This window comes from Rattus norvegicus, chromosome 1 (genome assembly GCF_021556685.1).
Source record: "Rattus norvegicus strain SHRSP/BbbUtx chromosome 1, alternate assembly SHRSP_T2T, whole genome shotgun sequence".
Lineage (NCBI taxonomy): Eukaryota > Metazoa > Chordata > Mammalia > Rodentia > Muridae > Rattus > Rattus norvegicus.
Window position 1 is genome coordinate 103,872,142 of NC_141534.1, and position 23,215 is coordinate 103,895,356.

General features: G+C 40.2%; 1 protein-coding gene and 1 pseudogene across 1 annotated transcript; one reads left to right on the forward strand and one right to left on the reverse strand.

Annotated features, from left to right (window-relative positions):
* Positions 1 to 1,862: 1,862 nt before the first annotated feature.
* On the reverse strand, positions 1,863 to 3,336 carry Etf1-ps2 (eukaryotic translation termination factor 1, pseudogene 2; annotated as a pseudogene).
* Positions 3,337 to 6,232: 2,896 nt separating this feature from the next.
* 4930433I11Rikl (RIKEN cDNA 4930433I11 gene like) lies at positions 6,233 to 12,774 on the forward strand. The gene is given in 3 exon segments (NM_001024907.1): positions 6,233 to 6,410; positions 8,631 to 8,903; positions 10,818 to 12,774. Coding segments are annotated over 3 exon segments (2,163 nt in total). The 5' UTR covers positions 6,233 to 6,403; the 3' UTR covers positions 12,701 to 12,774.
* The last annotated feature ends 10,441 nt before the right edge of the window (positions 12,775 to 23,215 follow it).

Sequence of the window (23,215 nt, forward strand, 5' to 3'; positions counted from 1 at the left end):
GTCCATTGTCACTTCAGTCTCTATGAGCACCTATGAGATTAGTTGATTCTATGGGTTGTGTTCTCATGGTATCTTTCACTCTTTTGGTTCCTAAAATCCTTCCTCCCCATTTTCTTCAGGGTTCCCCTGGCTTCACTTCCTGTTTGGCTGTGGGTCTTTGCAATCAGTTATCTCAGTTGCTGAACTATGTCTCTTTGATGACAACTGGGCTAGGCAGAGAATCATAAGGAATCATTTCTCTGAATTTTTTTCCAGTCATATTTGGTTCTACCCTGGGTCCCTGGACTGATTAGCTGCTGATTTCTGAGATCCATACAATGTCAGGAGTGGATTCCTTCTCTTAACTTGGGTCACAAGTTGGACCAGTCATTGGTTGGCCACTATCAAAAGTTTGGTGCCTCTATTACCCCAGCAAAAGCAAGGCAAATGTCAGTTGAAGGTTTTGTAGATGTGTTGATGTTCATAGTTCCACTGATGGTAGCCTTCTCTGATTACAGAAGATGGGCAGTTTCAGCTCCATATCCCCGCATTGAGATTTTGTAGGGTCACTCTCATAGATTCCAGAAATTTTCTACTGCACTAGGGTTCTACATAACCCTCTAAATGCCTCAACATTCAAGTTCCCTTCCCATTGCTCTCTCACCCTTTTCCCCTGCTTTAACTTTCCTGTTCCCATTCCCATGTGCCCACAGTCTGCTTTCCCTGGAAGATCAATGGTAAGCAAGTGTCTTTGTAATAGAATAGGGAATCCTTTGGGCATATGCCCCATAGTGATATACCCTGGCCTTGAGATAGATCAATTTCCAATTTTCTGAGGTACCTCCATATTGATTTCCATAGTGACTGTATAAGGTTGAACTCCTACCAGCAATGGAGGAATGTTCACCTTGCTCCACATCTTTTCCTGCATGATCTGTCACTTGTATTATTGATTTTAGCCATTTTGATAGGTGGAAGATGGAATCCCAAAGTAATTTTGACTTGCATTTCCCTGATGGCTAAGGATTATGGACATTTCTTTTTAGTGCTTCTCAGCCATTTGCAATTATCATGTCAAGAGTTCTCTGTTTAAATCTGTATCCTACTTTTATTGGGTTATCTAGCTTGTTGGTGTCTAATTGCTTGAGTTCTTTATATATTTTGGATATTACTCCTCTATTGGATGTAGGGATGGTAAAGGACATTTTTCCATTCTGAAGGCTGCCTTTTTGTTTGCAAATATTTTATTGAGTACTTTTGCATCAATGTTCATAATGGAAATCAGCCTGAAGTTCTCTTCACTGAGCCTTTGTGTGTTTTAGGTATCAAGGTGATTGTGGCATCATAGAATGAGTTTGGCAGTGTTCCTTCTGTTTCTATTTTGTGGAATAGTTTGAGGAGTATTAGTCTTAGTTCTTATTCAAAAGTCTGGTAGAAATCTGCACTATAACCATCTGGCTCAGAGAGATTTGGTTGGTAGAGTTTTTTTCTTCCAATATTTCACCACATATATTTTTTGTTGTGCATTATTAGCTGAGAATGTCATGCAAATTGGTCACTGCTAATGCAGCAACTTAATTATTCTCTGATCAAAGGAAGGAACAAATCAGTATGCTCTCACTTCTACTAACTTCTGACGGTTTACAGCAGTTAAAGTATTTTGCTTCTGTGCATGAAGGTTTAAAAAATCTTTTTTTTATAAAATACAAGAACAACTAACTTTACCATCAAGTAAAAGTAAAAACTGGGATTCTTTTAAATTAGTCCAAAGTGGTATTTAGGGACTTAGTTGTGGGCTGCTGTGTTGACACCATGACAAACCAAAGTGTAGGGTTGGGTCTGGTTTTGTTTCGATTTTCTTTTCAGTATCCAATGCTCATGGATTAAGTTCTGGAGATGTTCCAAGTATAAGGCAGGGATCTGTTTGGATTCTGCCATGGGTGTACTCTGTGGGTCGAATGCTGGAGGGTGAGGCATGTTTTGCTGGACCCATGTCGACTACCTAAGTAGTCATCAAGGTCAAAAAATTCATCATCTCCTCCTTGGTATTCCATTCCCTGGAAATCTACTAGGTACCACAAGATACCTCCAATTCCACCAATGTATGTGATAATTTCCAGTGTAGCACCACATTTTTTATAGTTGTTAGCAAACCATTCCAAGAGGGGCCTGCCCTTTATCAGTTCCTGTCCAGTCTCTTTGTCTGTGAAGTGAGATTTATTCTTCTTTGTTCTGGAGTTAAATAGAGAATTTTCTCCCTTGGCAATGAAGCATGTATCTCATTATATCCAGATTTTCCTAGACCGTTAGAATCTCTACAGCTCCCATTTCTAAAGCCTTTAGTGTACCTTCAACTCCAAACAGTACTTGCCTGTGTCCTGGCTAATTTCATCAAAGTATTGCTCTATTAATTTCTTCTCTTGAATGAACTTCACGTTGGAGAGAACTTCAGTAGACAATTCAATAGCTTGGTTGAATCCATTTTCACCATCATGGGCTATATCAACTAATTTTAAAACTTTAGATTGCAACCTCTGGTCAAACATGTTAGATTGACTTAGTTAAGTTTTTAAGTTAGCTGTTCCAGCTAAAACAAAACCAGCCACATTCACTTTGTCTCCAGAAATAAACAGCTGCACAGAAGTCTCGGCTACTTTCCCAACATAGTCGCTTTTCCATTCTTTTTTTTTTTAAGATTTATTTATTCTATGTATGGGTACAATGTTGCTGTCTTCAGACACACCAGAAAAGAGCATCAGATCCCATTACAGATGATTGTGAGCCACCATGTGGTTGCTGGGAACTAAACTCAGGACCTCTGGAAGAGCAGTCAGTGCTCTTAACCACTGAGCCATTTCTCCAGCCCATGCTTTTCCATTCTTAAAAGGGCAAATCGCAAGGCTGACTGACCTCCTCTGCCGTGTTTCTTTGGGAGATCCACAGTGAATTTGTGCAGGACTTCTCTGGTGTTTCCTTGGAGCATGCCAAAAAGAGCACCACTGCCATCTATTACAATAAAACCAAACTTGTTGTCATCTGAAAGTAACTCTGTAAGAGCCTCTGTATGAAACTTGTGGCACAAATACGATGATGTGTTCATTGGTTTGAAAGGTTCAAAGTCAATGTTAACTTTCATTCCCTTTCCTTCTTCTGTTACAATTGTTCCACAGTAAACAACCCGACCATTTGGAGGTACTTTGTTATAAAGTTTGAGTCTCTGTTGTACAGATGTGATGGGTCCCAGGACTGAAAGGCGGTTTACTCATGACTTAATATTAGATGCAGTTCCAAACTCATCTGTAACATTTTTGCCACTCGTGAAATCTGGTCTTTGGGAGGAATGATTAGCGATACCATGTTCGTGCCAATGCCATAGGCCGCCTCCAAGCTCTTAATGAGCTTCTTGATCTTCCAGATCTCCAGGTTCCTGTCTACAGCACTGGGGTCATCGCCATCTTCTCGCTTCCTCCACAAGGCCCCAGTACCCTCCACAAGGGGCGGTAGCGGCTGCTCCTAGGGTGGCTCTGAGGCAGAGGCCGCTATGAAGTAGGACACTGGCTCCCTCTCTCCAGGCAGCTCCATGTCTTGCAATCTGCTCACATGGGTCCTCTGATCTCGGTTGGTAGACTTTTAATGACAGCTCATATTTCCTTAGGAATTATAGGACTATTCAGATAGTTTACCTGATCTTAATTTAGCTTTTGTAGTTGGTATATGTCTAGAAAATCATCCATTTCAATTCGATATTCCAATTTTGTGGAGTATAGGCTTTTGTAGTAAGGCTTAATGATTTTTGAATTTCCTCAGTGTCTGTTATTATGTCTCTCTTTGACTTTTTGATTTTGTTAATTTAGGTACTGTCTGATTTTAAAGTTTGGCTAAGGGTTTGCCTATCTTGTTGATTTTTTTTCAAAGAACCAGCGCTCTCTCTCTCTCTCTCTCTCTCTCTCTCTCTCTCTCTCTCTCTCTCTCTCTCATTTAGAGTCATCACATGTACTTTTGTTAGGTTGAGAAGTCTTCAATTTCTTTATGAGGACACTTAGTGCTATAAATATTCATCTTAGCACTGTTTTCAGTGTCCTGAAGTACAAACTTAAGAGTTCTTTGGAAAGTCAGTTATGTTGGATGGTGCCTTCTTGGGATAAACATGCCTGTTTTCCTGAAGCAGACATAGGTGAAAGGCTAAGACAGACTCATGAAGGAATATTTCACTGAAGCAGGCACAGGAAAAAATGATGTTCTGCTAAAGCAAGAACATAAAAGGTCATGTGATGAAGAATTCTTTCCTAGTAACAGGCATATATTAGTCTACCTTAGACTGAGTAATTGAGCTCTATTTGTTCAGACTCCATAGAGACGAACATATCAAAAAACAAAAACAAAACATAAAAATAAGAAAACAAAAACAAGAGAAGTCTGATGGCGTGGTGCAGTTTCTTGCCTCTTCTGTGGACTTGGGCTGGTTGGCAGAGTGATGTCAGCTGAGACAGGCTCCTGTGGTGAGGCAAGGCCCATGGAGGACACATGATGTTTAGAGGGAGTATAGGAAAGACCCAAAGGACAGCGATGGAGGCTGAGCTAGTTTTGCTTATAGAGCTGCCTGTGCAATGCTTGTTACTCTTATGTCTTTGCAGATCTGTGCTTTGCTGAGAGAAGCAAACTTCTGGTGTTTCTGCTGGTCCCTCCTACTGACTTGTGGTGAGGCTGAAGCCTGGCTGTCTCTCTTAGGTAGTGCTACCATTACTGATTCATGTTTGCTATCCTCAAACTACTGAATTGGACTGCTGTTTTATCTGTAAAGTGGTTACAAGTGGATGGAACTGTGCTGCTAATCTGTGAACTGAACTGCTGATTTCCAGACAACAGAAATAGAAGTTACTCCAAAGAACCATTTCTAAACAAGTCTACTTCCTCTGTATCCTTTCTTTTCTATTACCTCTGGTGGGCCATAGGCTAAAAGGGAGGTTTCCATGAATATGTGTGCTTTCTGTTGTTTCTGTTATTACAGAAGTCCAGCTTTAATCCATGGTGATCTGATAAGATGCATGGGGTTATTTCAGTCTTCTTGTATCTGTTGAGGTTTTCTTTGTGACCAATTATACAGTCAGCTTTGGAGAGAGTTCCATGAGGTACTGAGAAGAAGGGGTATTCTTTTGTTTTAGGGTAAAATATTCAATAGATACCTGTTAGGTCTGTTTGAGTAATAACTGTTAGTTTCATTATTTCTCTGTTTAGTTTCTGTCTCAGTGACCTGTCCATTGGTGAGAGTGGGATGTTGAGGTCTCCCACTATTAATGTGCGTGGTTCAGGTGTAATTTAAGCTTTAGTAATATTTCTTTTATGAATGTTGGTGCACTTGCTTTTGGGACATTGATGTTCAGAATTGAGATGTCCTCTTGGTAGATTTTTCTTTTGGTGAGTATGAGGTATTCTTCCCTGTCTATTTTGATTGCTTTCAGTTGAAATATATATTTCATTAGATATTAGAATGGCTACTCCAGCTTGTTTTCTTGGGTTCATCTGCTTGGAAAAGCTTTTTCTAGCCCTTTAATATCTTTGTTGGTGAGATGTATCTCTTGTATGCAGAATGATGGATTCTTTTTATGCAACCATTCTATTAGCCTCTGTGTTGGGTCCATTGAATTTGAGAGATCTTAATGACCAATGAATGTTAATTCCTGTCATTTTGATGTTAGTCTTGGTTGAGTGTGTACGTGTGTGTGTGTGTGTGTGTGTGTGTGTGTGTGTGTGTGTGTGTGTGTGTTCTATTGGCTTTAATGGTGTGAAATTTATTTCTTTTGTTTTCTTGAGCATAGTTAATGCCATTACATTGAATTTTTCCTTTTGATATCCTCTCTAGGGCTGGGTTAGTGGAAAGGTGTTGTTTAAATCTGGTTTTGTCATGGAATATCTTGGTTTTTCCATGTATGTTGATGGAGAGTTTTGCTGGATATTGTAGTCTGGGCCGACATGGGTCTGTGAGAACTCTGCCAAGAACAGGTTCACCAATGAACTTTATAAAAGTATTGCTATAATCTTTCAGGGCAAAAGTCATAGGAGAAGGGACAGCTATGCTAAAATATTACTTCCTTTAACCAGTTAACACCTCAGCCTTTATGGCTTCTGTCATTCTCCTGTCATCTTCTCCATCCAATTTTGTCTTTTATCTCAGAATCTGGCCTTCCTATTGGCTACTCCCTGATTTGTGACATCATTTTCTCTACCACCCTACTAGCATCCAGTAGAATCTTGTGGTTTCCATGGAGCTACCTGTAAACAAATCACAGGTCACCCATGACCTCTGAGGACTGTCTGCCAGTGAATAGAGGAGCCAGTTTGGTGAGAAGATCAGTCAAGGACAACCATTTATCCTGCTCCATTGTAACATGGATTATTGTTATTCCTTCCCACCCTTGCCCTGACCATGTCAGGTAAAGAATTAAACTTTAAACCACTACTGAAAGACTATACATGGACTGACCCAGGGTTCCAACCGCATATGTAGCAGAGAATAGCCTTGTTGGGGCACCAGTGGAAGGGGAAGCCCTTGATCCTTCCAAAGTTGGACCCCCAGTGCAGGGGAATATGGGGGACAGTAAGGGGGACGTATAGGGGGAATACTTGTATGGGGGAGGGGAGGGGATGGGATTGGGGCTTATGGACAGGAAACCAGGAAGGGGAATAACATTTGAAATGTAAGTAAAGAAACATATCTAATAAAAATTAAAAAAAGAATGAAACTTTAAAATGATCATATCTTTCCTTATTTTTAGTATGAGTTTAAATCCTCAGGTGAATATTGATAATAGAGATACAGATATCCTAAGTGGAATGGCACATTTAGCTTTGATTCTTACTAAGAATGTGACTTTGGGCAGACTGTTTATTCTCAACTGATTCTTCATCTTCAGGAAAATTACATTCTACTTCAGGGAGAGTACAGTGTGACTATGCTATGAGCACAGTATAGTTGTGTCTTAAGAGGCAAGTGAACAGGAAAAATTCAGGTAATTAATGATGGTGTTAAATTTAACAGAAACAAAGTAGAACAAGGTGTGAAGAATCTAGCACTCCATACCATGGAGTGCTACACTTCACTGTTACTGTTCAAATCCAGTGCTGTTCTCAATGTCCCTTCACCTGTGTGGTGGCACACTTGTATTCATATAATATGTGGATATTATAAACAGATTGATCAATGAACACAACATGTAGTAGTTGAAATAATGAAGACAATATTAAGTCTACCCTGCGTTACAATGGCCTTGTCTTGATACAAACAAAATAAAAGGAAGAGAAAGAGAGTGATTTTAGAGAATTCAGTCTATCTTAGGTTAAAAAGTCTAAGAGGGGACTGGCCTCGGAGAAGGCAGTTAATATAGTGAAAAAATGTTGTGGCTATTATATGAAAGATAGACCCACAGGAACTGGAGAGAGGGAAAAAAGTACAAAGTATAAAGATGAGGGGATAGAAAACAGATATCAAATAAATAAAAAAGTCAGAGATAATCCTAAAGGAACACTGAGATAATTTAAGACCAAATATTGCAAAGAACCACAGATTTCAAATCAAAAGAATCAAGGTATTTCCATTTCCCAAGTCTTGTCTAGACAGCACACTGTTGAAGTTTTCTGGGTGCTGTTTCCCCATTATATATAGAAGACACAATCCCATTCTGCTTCCTGGTTCCTACAATCTAGCACAGCCTTACGAAGATGTGCATACTGGTTTTTGTTAGATATTATCAATTGAGGATAGCAGTATCACCATTACTTAACTTGTTCTCTATACAACACTAACCGACACAGAACAGGTAACTCTTACAATGCTTCCCCTCTAGAGGAGTTACAGGCAACTAAAGTAACAGAGGAAGAGTCAGTCTTGTCCAGGGTCAAATTTTTAATGTTAGCAAGTCTCAATGTGTCAGCCCTAAACACATGAAAGTACCTTGAAATAACAACATGCTTATATCTAGAAAGTGATATACTTATATGTGTCTAATATGCTTAAATGATAAGAGGTCATGAATGAAGGGGTGGTAGGGGCACAGGAGGACTTAGAAGGGGAAAGGGGTAATTAAATAATACAGTATTTATATACAAAATACCTGATATATCTTTTTTTATAAAGCTCAGAGTAAAAGTAAGCCTGGTGGTATTGGCAGACTTCTATGAAAGCACCATTCTGGAGGCAAGGCAGGCCAGTCTTTGTGATTCTAAGGCCAGCCTTATCTAAGTAGAGAGACCCTGTCTTCCTTCTATAAAGCAGGGAAAAAGCAGGGGTACAGGGAGTTGTCTGGGACTCTCCTATCTCTGAACAATTCTGTTACATGACCTAGATATGAGGCAGTATTACAGTAGGTATAAGAACAAGACAAAGCATGTAAAAATGGACTGTGTTTAGATTAGTGAAAAGGTTATCAAGTCAACTAGGAATTGGTTGCCCACACAGGAAGAACAGGTATCAAGAGAGTGTCAACTTGTCCAGTACCAAGAATTCGTCTGAACCTTTGCAATTAGAATGTCTGGTGGAACACTAGTCTTAGACTCACTCTCTGAGACAGTAGAAAATGAAGATAGCACTGCTCCCCACATGACTCTAGAAAGCATCCATATCACCATTTTCCCACTGTTTTCTTCCTCCCTTACAGAAAATCTCCAAAGCACACCTTTCTGTGGGACAGAAAGTGATCTGTCATCCCCTCTGCCTGTACTGAATAACTCCCCACCCTCAAGAACAGTGTGCAGCTACTCCAGTGTCTCCATCCCAGCCGTGAGTTCAGCATGGCTCCTCCCATCAGCATCCAGCACTTCTCTACAGCCACTCATGGGCAGTACCTACCTTAACCCACATGGTAGCACGACTATGCTGACAGTGCTGACTGACCAGAGCCAGGTCTCCAACTCCACACTCTCCTGTCCAGGTATTCTTGAGTGGGATATCACAGGACTCACAGACAGGAGGGCAGCTGTACTCTAGCAATTCAATGTGATAACAATGACCAGGATACCACAATGTCCTTCTTATCTATGACAGTCCAGTGTGATAAAACTTTAGATCCCAATGCCAAAGTCTCTTTCAACCCAACACCGTCTGCTAGCTTTGTCCAGGCCATACTACCCAGGGTGCTAAATCCAGGACACAGCCTAATACAGGAGGGTATGAGGAGGTTAGCCAGGTCTATTACTAAGAGCGCAACAACCTGGGCCCTTAGATAGCTGGAGAACTCAGACAGTGCCTTCAGACCTGTGGCTCTGTATTTTACCCCGAGAATCAGGCCTCTGTCACACCAGTAGAGATAGTGATGGTGCTAATGGAGATTAAGCCAAAAAATGTCCAAATACCCCTCTCTACCTCTGATACCATCTACTGCACATCTGCTCAAGCCATGCTAGACAACAGTCTTCCCAGTGAGGATAGAGCCAGGAGGGGAAGGATGGGGATCAGCATTCCAAGGACACCCAGCTCTCCCTTTCAGTAATGGACATCCCACACAGAGAGAGAATGTGGGGTCTTTCAGGTTCAGTATGACTGCGGCTTTCCATTCCCACCTTCAGACCCTATCACGAGAGAGAATGAAAGGTATAATGAGTAGTATCCATATTGAATTAGGTGATGCCCACAGAGCACACCACACTCACACATCACTGCCCAGTGTGATCAGTCCTATACTACACCAACACTGTAATCAACTCTTTCAGGGCTCTAGTAATGTGTGAGAGTGTGTGTGTGTGTGTGTGTGTGTGTGTGTGTGTGTGTGTGTGTTTGTGTGTGTGTGTTTGTCTGTCTCTGTCTCTCTCTGTCTCTGTGTGTGTGTGTGTGTGTTTGTGTGTGTGTTTGTCTGTCTCTCTCTGTCTCTGTGTGTGTGTGTGTTTGTGTGTGTGTGTGTTTGTCTGTGTCTCTCTGTGTCTCTGTGTCTCTCTGTCTCTGTCTCTGTCTCTGTCTCTGTCTCTCTCTCTCTGTGTGTGTGTGTGTGTGTGTGTGTGTGTGTGTGTGTGTGTGTGTGTGTGTGACTGGATAGTCCATAAATCAAAATCTTTCTCCAGAGCAATGTAGCTGAGAATCTGTCCTGGAAGACATATCGCTCCCAGATTCTAACCACTTGTCCTGGCATTCTCTTACACTTAAAATAATAGAGAGGAAGTTAGGTGCAGCACATGTACCACTGCTAACAGTCAAACTGCTACTTCTTTCTTTTTCTTTTGCTGTGCATTTCAGAGGTGACCCATGGTGAAGATTATAAGATTATGTACACATGTTCTCTAATACTGAGTCACACCCAAGCCCAAAGGTTTCAGTTTCTTAAATCAATTTTCATGTCACTTGTAAGAAGTTTGTGAAACATGGGGCTGGAGGAAAGCCTCTGTGCTTGAAATTCTTGCCTGAATTTGGATACCTAAATTAACATAAAAATCCAGGCTTTTGGGGGTGTCTGTGTAATGCTGTTGGCATAAGTTCTCAGAGACAAGAAAGTTCTCAGAAATTATTGGCTACCCACCTAATAAGAAAGCTCCAGGGAAATGAGAGGCAATTTATCTTTTTCTACAAAGAGGAAGACAAGTAAAGGACCACACACTAAGGGAATTCTGTAACCTTCCCATGTTGGCTATGCATGCACACACCACACAAACACAAGGGAACACAAAATCCTCTTGAGAAAATGTGACATGGAATGGATACCGGAGACAGCAGAGCAGTTTCCACCTTTCTGCAAACATAGCAGACAGCTCACAGGAATGCCTTCTCCATGGCTGCAGAGGCCACATTCCTGTGGAATATGAAAGGAGGAGAGCATCTTACTTACTATGTGTTAACTTCTTCCTTGACTCTTTTTCAGTGGTGGAACTGGAGACATCCCTGGGATTGTCACCTTCAGGCCAAACACTTTGTCTGCTGCAGAGTCCAGAATTCTACATCACTTGCACCCAGGTTTCCCAGAGGAAGACACCATCTCTTGATGGGGAAAGGCCATTAACAACACCTATCCATAGTCCTTCAGAATTCCTGGCCTTGCCTCCGGCTCCAAGCTCAGAACAAACAGATATTAAAAACATGGATGACATGGAAGTTGAACACTTGATGCCTCAGGAGGCCTATGAGGGCACAAAAGAAAACCAAGACCCAACACTCCTTCCTTTAGCACCCCCTGACTTGCAGCAGCCTCTGCACTGCACTGACACTGGGAGCCTAAGACAGAAATCTGCTTCTGAAAATGCCAGCTTGGGAGGTATCAGTTTGGGTCTGGAAGAGAAAGGAACAGTGGACAGTCTGATGGTGTCCACTATTGACTTTGCAGATATCACTACACTGGTAGCAGATATTCACCTTCCCCAACTCTTTAACTTCCTCACAGGCCTAGATCAATTCCAAGATACCACAGCAACTGAATCCAACGTCATCTGGAGGGACCAGGCCCAAGAAAACTCCAGAGTCATCAATGGGCCTTCTGACCAGGTGAAGAAGAAAGACCATGAAGCCCCTGAGCTGACTGATGGAGCTCCTCAGGCCAAAATCCCAAACTGGGATCCGGTGGAGGGAGAGGGGGTTATAGCCAGCGTTGGGGTCAGTGACAGGGCTATTGACAACATGGCAAAGGACTCGGAGGGCAGAGCTCCCAAAGTGTCACCCATCAGGCCCATCCGAGCTAGGGGACAGGGACAAGACAAGACCAAATGGACAAGAGAAAATAATTCCAAGAAAACAGAAGAACCTAAGCAGTCAAGGAACAGAGTCAAAGCTGAAGAGAAGCCCACCGTCCCCAAGACAAAGATAAAGAGGGATCCCCCTGAGCTCAGCCGCACCAGCTTTAAGAAGCCTCGAACCCACCTTGGCATGCACATGCTGGAGTCCGTGCAGGTCTTCCACCCACTGGGGAAGAAGAGTGAGAAGAAACCTGGCGTTGCTTCTTCCCGGGCTCTGGGAACTTTTAGCAACAACAAATACCCTGGGCCAGGCCCAGCAACAACAGCAGTACAGGATATGCTACATGAGTGCCAGGGCCCTGACAAAACTCCAGGCAAGGCTCAGAGCTCAGAGACCAGTGCTTTCAAGGAGTGTCCATCCCAGTCCCAGTACGAGCTGCCGCCAGCTGGGAAGGTCAGATTAGTACCTTTGCCTTTCCCAACCTTGGACCAGCCTCAAACCAGACCTGGTTCTAGAAAGCCTCTTTCCCTGTCTTCACACAGGCCCACTGTAGCTTACTCGGAGAGGTGTCATTTCCAATCAGCTCATCTTACCTCAATCAGGCCATCCCAACCACCTCCTGTTAGCAAATCTTTGATGGTTTCTGCCAAGCCAGCTTTGCCATTTTCTTCCAGTGTCACACAACCTAATGTAACCAACATTATCCAAATTAGCACTGTGCCTCAGTCAGGCACCTTGAGGCCTACACCCTATAGAGCATCATCTCAGTCTTCCCTCCAGAGGGAGCTTCTTTCTGCTGCCAAGAACAAGGTATCATCGCCTTCTGAACCCCAGACTCAATATCTGCTGCAAGACTTCAGCCGTCAACCAATTCCATGGAGAAAAGTTGACATTCTGGGACCAGTAGTCTCACAGCCCATCACAAAAGAGCAGAGGCCAGAGAGGGAGGCCATGAAGAGGAGGGCTCAACAGGAACGAGAGAATGCCGCCAAGTCCACCTCTCCTGGGAAACTGCAGCTTTTCCTTCAGAGAGAGAAAGACATGGAAATTTCTCGATACTATGGCTATGCAATGTAAGAGCTGCCCAGATCTTTGTGACAAATTGTTCTTTAGTGTGAACAAGGCTAAATATAGACATCGATACATATGTATACATGGAGTTTCAAGTATTGTATGAATGTGTAGTGACAGGTACATCTGTAGTTATGTATAAATGAACAGACAAATTTTCTATCATACTTGTAGATATTTGAGCAGTAAAATTGACTGGAGAAATTTAAGTCGATTCTTTAATCCATGATATAGATAGAGGATTTGTTGTTATTTTCATAACTTTGGTATTAAAAATTTAGGTTGCTCAAATAACATGTTACATAAATATAACAGATGATATAAAACTGATAATACTTAACATTAAAGTAATTCATCAATAGCTATAGTGGTAATAAAATTATTCTCCTTGAGTCTATTTTCATTGTACTAGTCACTGAACATGGTATGTGGTATGTTTTCTAAAATTAATACTGTAACCTGAAGAAACTCGAGCTGTTACTACAGTTCCTTCCATTTCTAACCTCTCACCCCAGGCCTTAATCATTTTCTGCTTTTCCTGCTAGCTCATGAGATGAAATAAAGGTTTTTGTGTAATATAAAACCTAGTACCCATACAAGAGAAAAACATCAGTATTACTATGTCTCTGAAATGGGTTGAATTGGATTAATGTACTTGTCTCAAGTTGTATCCATTTCTGAAAACCTCCATTTAATACTTTATTTTAATGTATGTCTTCTCTGTATATATTTGGCAACATGAGTTTGTAATTCCAACACAGAGAACAAAAGGGCATCAGAACTCTGGTTCTGGAATTGAGGAAGGTTGAAAGGCACCATGAGAGTGCTAGTACCTCAGACTGGGGACTCTAGAACAACAACATGTGTTCTTATATGCTGAAACATCTCTCATGGCCCAGGCAGAATGCAGATTCTTGTAAATAATATAACTTCATTTTCTTTATGGCTGAAAATACATCTTTTTCTGTGTCCATCATGTTTTCCTCACCCATGATGATGTTTTTGGACATCAAGTTTTGTTCCCTAATATATTACAGATATGAGTGCAATCATCATTGATGCACAAGGATCTTTCCAATATGTTGAGTTCTTTCAGGTTATGGCTTTTGGAGGACCTTGCGTAGTGACATCCAAACATGCTAGAATATTCACATCACCACCAGCAGCTTCCTTGTACTCCCTCAGAGGTGTTTGTCATTCCTTTTCTGATTGATTTGGGGTGACATTTCCTGAAGTTTCACTATTCAATTCTGATTCTTCCTGAGTCTGGAGAAATTTTTATTTTATTTCAACGAACTGGCCTGCGTTTCTTCATATGATTTAGATTTTGTTTCTAACTTTAAATAATCTAGATATTGCTCTGTATAAGGTATCTATAGCAACAATTTGCTCCTGTTCTAACTCCTTTCTTACATGGGGGAATCCCTTTACTTCCCTAAGAAACCATTTGTGAGCTGTCAGGATTTCTTGCAAGGCTGAAGTTCTACATCCTTGCCAATCCCTCTACCTTGAAGTCTATTTGCTACTCTGTGCTCAGACAGTTTCAAGTTTGTTACACTTAGGGCTCTGATGCATATGGCATTAGTTTTTTTCCAGGGTGATACTTCAGCAAGCTAATTATGTATTTATTTTTAATTTTTATTTCCTTTTAGTTTCATGAAACATGATCTCTCTCCATAGTACTAGATATCCTGGAACTAACAATGTAGAACTAAAAATGTAGACCAGGATAGTGTTGAACTCACAGGAATCTGCCTCCTTCTGAGCCAAACTCTGTCTGTACACCTGCCTCCAGAGGGCTGGAGCTAAAGGAATGCTACACCATGCCAAGTAGAATCACATTTCTTTCTTTATGTAAGAATATCCAAAAAGCATCCCATTTTTACATCATTTGGTGGAGAGGTGATACTTTAGTCAAGGTGTATTTTTGTTCTTTATCTAAAAACAAGAGATTTATCTAATGTATTTACAACTGGAAGTCATTTATCTAAAAATCTCTTTTATGTCATTAGTAAGCTACACTACCTACCAGAGCGGTGACAGAATGACCTCATATGAGATGTGATTTTTCTATCCAGGATATTTTGTACTTTCTGTTAATGCTAAGATTGCTTTCTTCTGAGAAAAATGGCATCAGAATTTTACTGGCTTATTGTATTCAAATTTTGATAGATTTTCATAGATTATCTCTTTTAAAATATCAAATTGACAACATCTGTGAAGGCCCAATGCTGTTCAATCTAACAATGGCTATTTGCTGTCCAGAGTAATCCTTGGAGAGAACGTTAACAAGGCCAGCATTAAAAGATCCCACCACCTGGATCACATTATCCCTACAAGAGAACATTTTGGTAGAAGGGAATGATGGAAAGCAATAGATTAGGGGAGGTCTTTAATCATATCCTTCCTCATGTGCTGCTTTAACTCCAGATATGGGCACTGGCATGGAGCGACTGTGCTTTTGATGTAAAAAAACACATGATTCTTTGAATTTCCTCAGTGTCTGTTATGTCTCCTTTTTCATTTCAGATTTTATTTGGATAGTGTACCTCTGCCTTTTGGTTAAGAGTTTGTCTATCTTTGGTTTCATTGATTTTTTTTTGTATTGCTTTATTTCTATCTGAATGATTTCAGCCCCAAGTTTGATTTTTTTCCTGCCTCTTAGTCCTCTTTGGTATAATCAATTTTTTTTCTAGAGCTTTCAGGTCTACATTTAAATTGCTGGTATGAAAAGTTTCTAATCTCTTTATGGAAGCACTCCGTGCTGTGAAGTTTCCTTTTGCACTGCTTTCACTGTGTTCCATAAATCTGGGTATGTTATTCCTTCACTTTCACTGAACTCCATAAAGTCGTTTTTTACTTATTCCTTCCTCTGCTTATTGAGGAGAGCTGTTTAATTTCCATGAGTGTGTAGGCTTTCTGATGTTTCTATTTTTGTTGAAGTCCAGTGTTAATCAATGGTAGTCTGATAAGATACAAGGTGTTATTTCAATTTTCTTGTATCTGTTGAAGCTTGCTTTGTGACCAACTACATGGTCAATTTTGGAGAAGGATCCATGAGGTATGTATTTAGAAAGTATATTTTTTGTGTGTTTAGGTGAAATATTCTGTAGATGTCTGTTAGGTCCATTTGATTAATAATGACTGTTAGCTGCATTATTTAGTTTTTGTCTAGATGACCTGTCAATTGGCGAGAGTGGGGTGCTGAAGTCTCCCATTATTAATTGCATGGGGTTTGATGTGTGATTTAAGCTTTAGCAATGTTTCTTTTTTTTTTTTTCAGAGCTGGGGACTGAACCCAGGGCCTTGCCCTTGCTAGGCAAGCACTCTACCGCTGAGCTAAATCCCCAACCCTCTAGCAATGTTTCTTTTACTAACGTGGGTTCCCTTGCATTTGGGGCATAAATGTTCAGAATTGAGATATCACATTTGTATGCTTTTCCTGTATTGAGTATAAAGTGCCCATCCCTGTCTCTAATTTGGTTGAAAGTCTATTTTATTAGGTATTAGAATGGCTTACTTGCTTCTTCGGTTTGTTTGCTTGGAAAACTTTTTTCCAGCCCCCTTTCCGGAGGCATTGTCGATGATTACTGCTGAGGTGTGTTTCTTGAATGCAAAAGAATGATGGATCTTGTTTTTGCGTCCATTGTTAGCCTGTGTCTTTTTATTGGGGGACTTGAGTCCATTGATGTTGAGAAATATTAATGACCATTGTTATTTCTTGTTATTTTGATGTAGGTGGTGTCAGTGTGTGTGAGTGTGTGTGTGTGTGTGTGTGTGTGTGTATCCATATTGTAACAAAGGCTATCTTAATGTCTATGTTACATATTTTAATTAAAATTTGATGTAAGGTAATTTTCTTGGGTTTTGGTTGTGTTAGGATATCCAGGGCTTTCCATAGTAGAGTAGTTGGGCTCTAAAGGTATATTGCTCTGGCTTTTGTTGTGTTGTTTCAAGGGCCTTAAGTCATCTATATGGCTTTGGTCCCTGAATGTTCCTGTGGTAGTAGGTATTTGGAGGTCTCTGCATTCACTTCTCATATTTCCTAAAATTTATCTAAAGCCCTCAACATCCCTTGACATTTCCATATCCCATACCATTCCCAGTCCTCAGTAAAGGCAGAACAAATTAACTGCTTCTTAAAAAACATACTTTCCAAATTGTCACAAGAACGTCACCCTAATTGGGTAAAGTTGCTTCTGGCTCTCCTCAGTCTATGTGCTCTCCCCACATAATTTCTTTCTAAGTCAAGATAATTTCTCTGCTCCTTCATGTTTCAGAGGACATGAAGATCACTCAACTTTTCACCAGTTCCAGAAGAATGAGGCTTCACTTTAGCAGCTACTCTCGACTCCACCAGATTGGCCACAGATTTTTCTGCCTTTCACTCTTGTTTGCATCTGTCTAGGGTAACTGTTACATATAGAGATTTGAGGTTTGAGAAACCCTAACTTACAACAAACAGTCCTTCCAAATAAGGCTGGGAAATTGTTCTATAGAAAAATTAGAATTCTGATCATCCTGATATCCATGCCCTCTTCCTTCATTTAATCACTTTTCTGTCTTTGACCTCTATGACCAGACAAATAATTGTTGTAAACAATAGGTAGGCAGATATGGAGGCTTCCCACAGTGGTCTTCGAAATACCACTTAACACATGTGCATCCTCTATTGACAAGGAGAAGCCTCTACTTCTATATCCTGGATCCATGCAATATCCTAAGTGGGAAATAGGTATTGCTGGTAAACTGTATTGTTTCTTCAACACCCAGTAACCATGACCAATATCCAGAGAATATATCCAACTCTTAGAGATAGGGGAAGTAGAAGACATCATTATACATTCTGTCAAAGTTTTTACCTTTTTAATACCCTTTCTCCTAAATAATATAAATCTGTCATTTTGACTCCTGCTTTTCACTCTGATCTTGTCCTACTAGCTCCTTAATGTCACATGATCTTACCACTTTGGGGATTTCTGGCAGTTTGTTCCTCCTGAGACTAGCTCAAAACTGGTACTTAAGGTTTCTCCTGTAACCCTGCCAAATGACCTTACCTTACCATTCACCAACTCCCCTTATCCTGGTGTTGCCCTGACTCCTTAACATTTTAATATTACCCTCTTTGGCATAGCAAGCTTCTTCAAGGCATTCAAGATATATTTTGTAGGAACATTAAATCCCCTAGACTGCAGCAAACTTTAATTCTTGAAACCCCACCTTATCCCCAGTGCCCAACAGTCCATAACACCTAAATTCTTATGGTACTCAAGTCTACTACTGCCTACATGCTAGTTGGTTGCATGCTAGTATTTCTCTTCTCAAAGTTGGAGGTGACACAGGGAGAAGAGCCCCTACCATTTTCTGGTCCTGGACTCAATAGATGCCTGATATAATAAAAGAGCAGTTTAAATATTGGTCCTCCTGGCTATCAGGTGTTGTTAAATGGACACCAGGACTGACCACTTCCTGGATGCTGTATCATTCATTTTCTTCCCAGTGCATCTAGGAACTGCAACAGGTGGCCCAAAACATACTCACCCTTCACAGACAAATTGAATCCCTGACTGCAATGGTATTCCAAAAACAGAAGGGGATTAGATCTTCTTACAGCTGAAAAAGATGGCCTTTGCCTCTTCCTCCTAGAGTAATGCTGCTTCTATGTCAACAAATAAGGTATAGTAACAAAACCCAGTAATAGTGGAAGACTTCAACACCTCCCCCTCTCTCCAGTGAACAGGTCATTGAAATAGAAACTAAACAGAAATACAGTGAAACTAATAGAGGTTATGAACCAAATGAATTTAACAGATATCTACAGAACATTTCACCCTAAAACAAAAGAATACACCTTCTTTTCAGCACTTCATGGTACCTTCTCCAAAATAGACCATATAATTAATCGGTCACAAAACAACCCTCAACCTATACAAGAAGACTGAAATAATCCCATGCATCCTATCAGAGCACCATGGCCTAATGCTTGTCTTAATAACAGCAAAAGCAACAGAAAGCCCATATACATGTGGAATCTGAACAACTCTCTCCTCAATGATAATTTGGTCAAGAATGAAATAAAGAAATTAAAGACTTCCTGGAATTTAATGAAAAATTTGACATATCATAACCAAACCTATGGTACACAATGAAAACAGTGCTAAGAGGAGAGCTCTAGAACAAAAAGAAAAAAACTCACCCAAAAGGAGTAGAAGGTAGGAAATAGTCAAACACAAAGCTGAAATCAACTAAATAGAAACAAAGAGAACAATACAAGGATCAACAAAACCAAAAGCTGATTCTTTGAGAGAACCAACAAGATAGATAAACCCCTAGCCAAACTTTGTAAAGTGCCCAGAGGCAGTATGCAAGTTCACGAAATCAGAAATGAAAAGGGTGACATAAGAAACTACAAAAGCCTATAGTCAACAAAACTGGAAAATCTAGATGGAATGGATGGTTTTCTAAACAGATACCACATACCAAAGTTAAATCAAGAGCAGGTAAACTTTCTAAACAGGCCCATATCCCATAAGGAAATAGAAGAATTCATTAAAAACTTCCTAACAAAACAAGCCCAGGGCCAGAGAGATTTAGTTCAGAATTGTACCAGACCTTCAAAGGAGACCTAATACCAGTATTTGTCAAACTATTCCATAAAATAGAAACAGAAGGAACAGTACCTAATTCATTCTATGAAGCCACAATTACTCTGATACCCAAACCACACAAGGACCCTAGCAAAAAAGAGAACTTCAGACCAATCTCACTTATGAATATCAATGCAAAAATACTCAATAAAATTCTTTCAAGTCAAATCCCAGAACACATCAAAACCATCATTCACCATGATCAAGTAAGTAGGTTTCATCCAAGGGATACAAAGATGGTTCAATATCTGAAAATCCATTAATGTAATCCACCACATAAACAAACTCAAAGGAAAAAAAATCACAGGATCATCTCCTTAGATGTAGAAAAAGCATTTGACAAAATCCAATACCCATTCATGTTAAAAGTATTGGAGAGATCATGAATTCAAGGCCCGTAACTAAACATAATAAAAGCAATTTACTGCAAACCAGTAGCCAACATAAAACTAAATGCAAAGAAACATGAAGCAATCTCACTAAAATCGGAGCAGGACAAGAATGCCCACTCTCCCCATATCTATTCGATATAGCATTCGAAGTGCTAGCTAGAACATTAAGACAACAAAAGGGATCAAGGTATTACAAATTGGCAAAGAAGAATTAAAGGTATCACTATTTGCAGATTATATGATAGTATACATAAGTGATCCCAAAAATGATTCTAGAGAACTTCTCCAGCTGAAAAACAACTTCAGCAAAGTAGCCAGATTCAAAATTAACTCAAATAAAGCAGTAGCCTTCCTTATACAAATGATAAACAGGCTGAGAAAGAAATTAGGGAAACAATTCCCTTCATCGTAGCCATGGATAATATAAAATATCTTGGGGAAAGTCTAACCAAACGAGTGAAAGACCTTTATGATAAGAACTTCACATCTCTCAAGAAAAAAATTAAAGAAGATTTCAGAAAATGGAGAGATCTCTCATGTTCATGGATTGGCAGAATTAACATAGTAAAAATGGCCATCCCACCAAAGGCGATCTACAGATTCAATGTAATCGCCATCAAAATTCCAAAATAATTCTTCAAAGACATAGAAACAGCAATTCTCAAATTCATCAGGAAAGGCAAAACCAAAGCAAAACAAAAAACAACAGAATAGCTAAAACAATTCTTAACAATAAGAGAATGGCTGGAGAAGTCACTATCCCTGACCTCAAGCTCTATTACAGAGCAATAGTGATAAAAACTGCATGGTATTGGTTTAAAGAAAAATAGGTTGATCAATGGAGTAAAATAAAAGACCCAGAAATAAAAACACACACTTAATGCACTCTTAATCTTTGACAAAGAAGCCAATAATATATAATGGAGGGAAAAAAAGCATCTTCAATAAATGGTGCTGGTCTAACTGGATGTCTGTATGTAGAAAAATGAAAAGAGACCCATATTTGTCACTATGCACAAAGCTCAAGTGAATCAAGAGCCTCAACATAAAACCAGATACACTGAATCTAATAGAGGGGAATGTGGGAAAGTACCTTGACCTCATTGGCACAGACAGAAATTTCCTACATAGAACTCCAATGCTTCACACTCTAAGATCAAGAAGTGATAAATGGGACTTCATGAAACTGGAAAGCTTCAGTAAGGCAATGGATATAGTCAATAAGGCAAATTGGCATCCAACAGATTGGGGAAAAAATCTTCACTAACCCCACATAGTATCCAAAATATATAAAGAACTCAAGAAGCATACCCCCCCCAAAAAAAAACCCAATCAAAAAATGGGGTATAGAATTAAACCAAGAATTCACAATAGAGGAGTCTTAAATGGCTGAGAAGCACCTAAAGAAATGTTTGAAGTCTTTAGTGATCAGAAAAATGCAAATAAAATGACCCCAAGACTCCACTTTACACCAGTCAGAATGACTAAGATCAAAACCTCATGTTGGCAAGGATGTGAAAAGGAGGAACACTCACCCATTGCTGGGAGGACTGCAAACTGGTACAATTACTCTGGAAATCAATTTGGAGTTTCCTTGGAAAATTGGAAATAGATCTACCTAAAGATCCAGAAATATCACTCTTGGAAATAAATCCCAAAGATGCCCCACCATTCCACAGGGTCACATGTTCCATATTATGTTCATGGTGGCCTTATTTGTGATAGCCAGAAGTTGGAAACAACCCAGATGTCCCACAACAGAAGAATGGATACAGAAAATGTGGTTAATTTACACAATGAGATACTACTAAGCTATTCAGAATGAGGACATCCTGAGTTTTGCAGGCAAATGAATGGAACTAGAAAATATCATCCTGAGTGAGTTAACTCAGACCCAAAACAACATGCACAGCATTGTCTCACTAATAAGTGGATATTAGAAAAAATACAGAATAGCCAAGATATATAACTCATAAAGGTCGAGAAACTGAAGGGCCCAAGTGAGAATGCCTTGATTCTACTTGGGAGGGAGAAGAAAGCAACCACAAAGGGGGAAGGAGGGGGAATAAAAGGGAGGGGAATGGAATGGGGTTGGTGGAACAGGAGAACATGTTCTGGTATTGGGTGTGGGAAAAGAACTGAAGCCCTGAGGGCCAGCAGAAAGAATGGAAACAGGTGACCTCAGGAGCAAGGAGGTTGGGATGTGTCTCTAGAATGTACCAGAGACTTGGGATGTGTGAGACTCTCAGGACTCAAAAGGGGGGAACCCTAGATGAAATGCCCTACAGTGAGGAGAGGGAACTTATTTAATCCACCTCCAGCAGAAAGACAGGGCAACAAGTGAAGGATGAGTTTGCTATCCTGCAGCCAAAGCTCTGACTCATAATTCTTGCTGTCTGAAAGAAATGCAGAGGTGGAAATGGAGAAGAGCCTGAGGAAAAGAAAGTCAGTGACAGGTCCAAAGTGTGCTGGAGCTCAAGAGGAGGCCCTAAGACCTGATACCATCACTGAAGCTATAGGGCGTTAACAAAAAGAGACCTACCATGACTGCTCTCCAAAAGACCCAACAAGTAGCTGAAAGAGTCAGATGCAGATATGTGCACCCAACCAATGAACAGAAGCTGTTGACCCCTCTGGTTGAATTAGGGAAAAGCTGGAAGAAGCTAAGGAGGAGGGCAATCCTGTAGAAGAACCAGCAGTCTTTGTTAACCTGGACCCCTGAGATCTCTTAGACAGTGGATCAGCAACCAGGCAGCATACACTAGCTGAGATGAGGCCTCCAACACATATATAGCAGAGGACTTCTGGGTCTGGGTTCAATCAGAGAAGATGTACCTAATTCTCAAGAGGTTGGAGACCCCAGGAAGTTTAGAAGTCTGGTGGGGTGGGTGGAGTGGGGACATCCTTGTGGAGACAGGAGTGAGGGGTGTGGAAGGAGGTGGGGAGGAGGTATGGGATGTGGAACCATTGGGGGATGGACCAAGGGGGGAATACAATCTGGAGTGTAAAAATAAATTAATTAAAAAAAAGAAAATCACACACAGAGAGAGAAAAAACACAAAATACATAACAAAATCTTGAATAATTAAAGAAATGATGAAGGGCTTATTGTACCTGATTTCAAGATCTACTATAGAGTTAGAGTAATAAAATTCATGTTATTGGCATTAAAAGACACACACTAATCAATGGACTGAAACTGAGAACACAGACATAAATACACACATATATTTGATTTTTTGATAAAGAAAGTGTGTAAAAATATACACACTAGCAAAAAACATACCATCTTCAACACGTGGTACTGGTCAAAGAGGATACCTGTATGTAAAAGAATGCAAATCGTTCCATATTTTACTCACCATACACACAACTTAAGGCAAAGTGGATAAAAGACCTCAACCTAAAATCAGATATACTGACACTAACAGAAGAGAAACTGAAGAATAGCATTGAATTCACTGGCACAGGAGATGGATTTA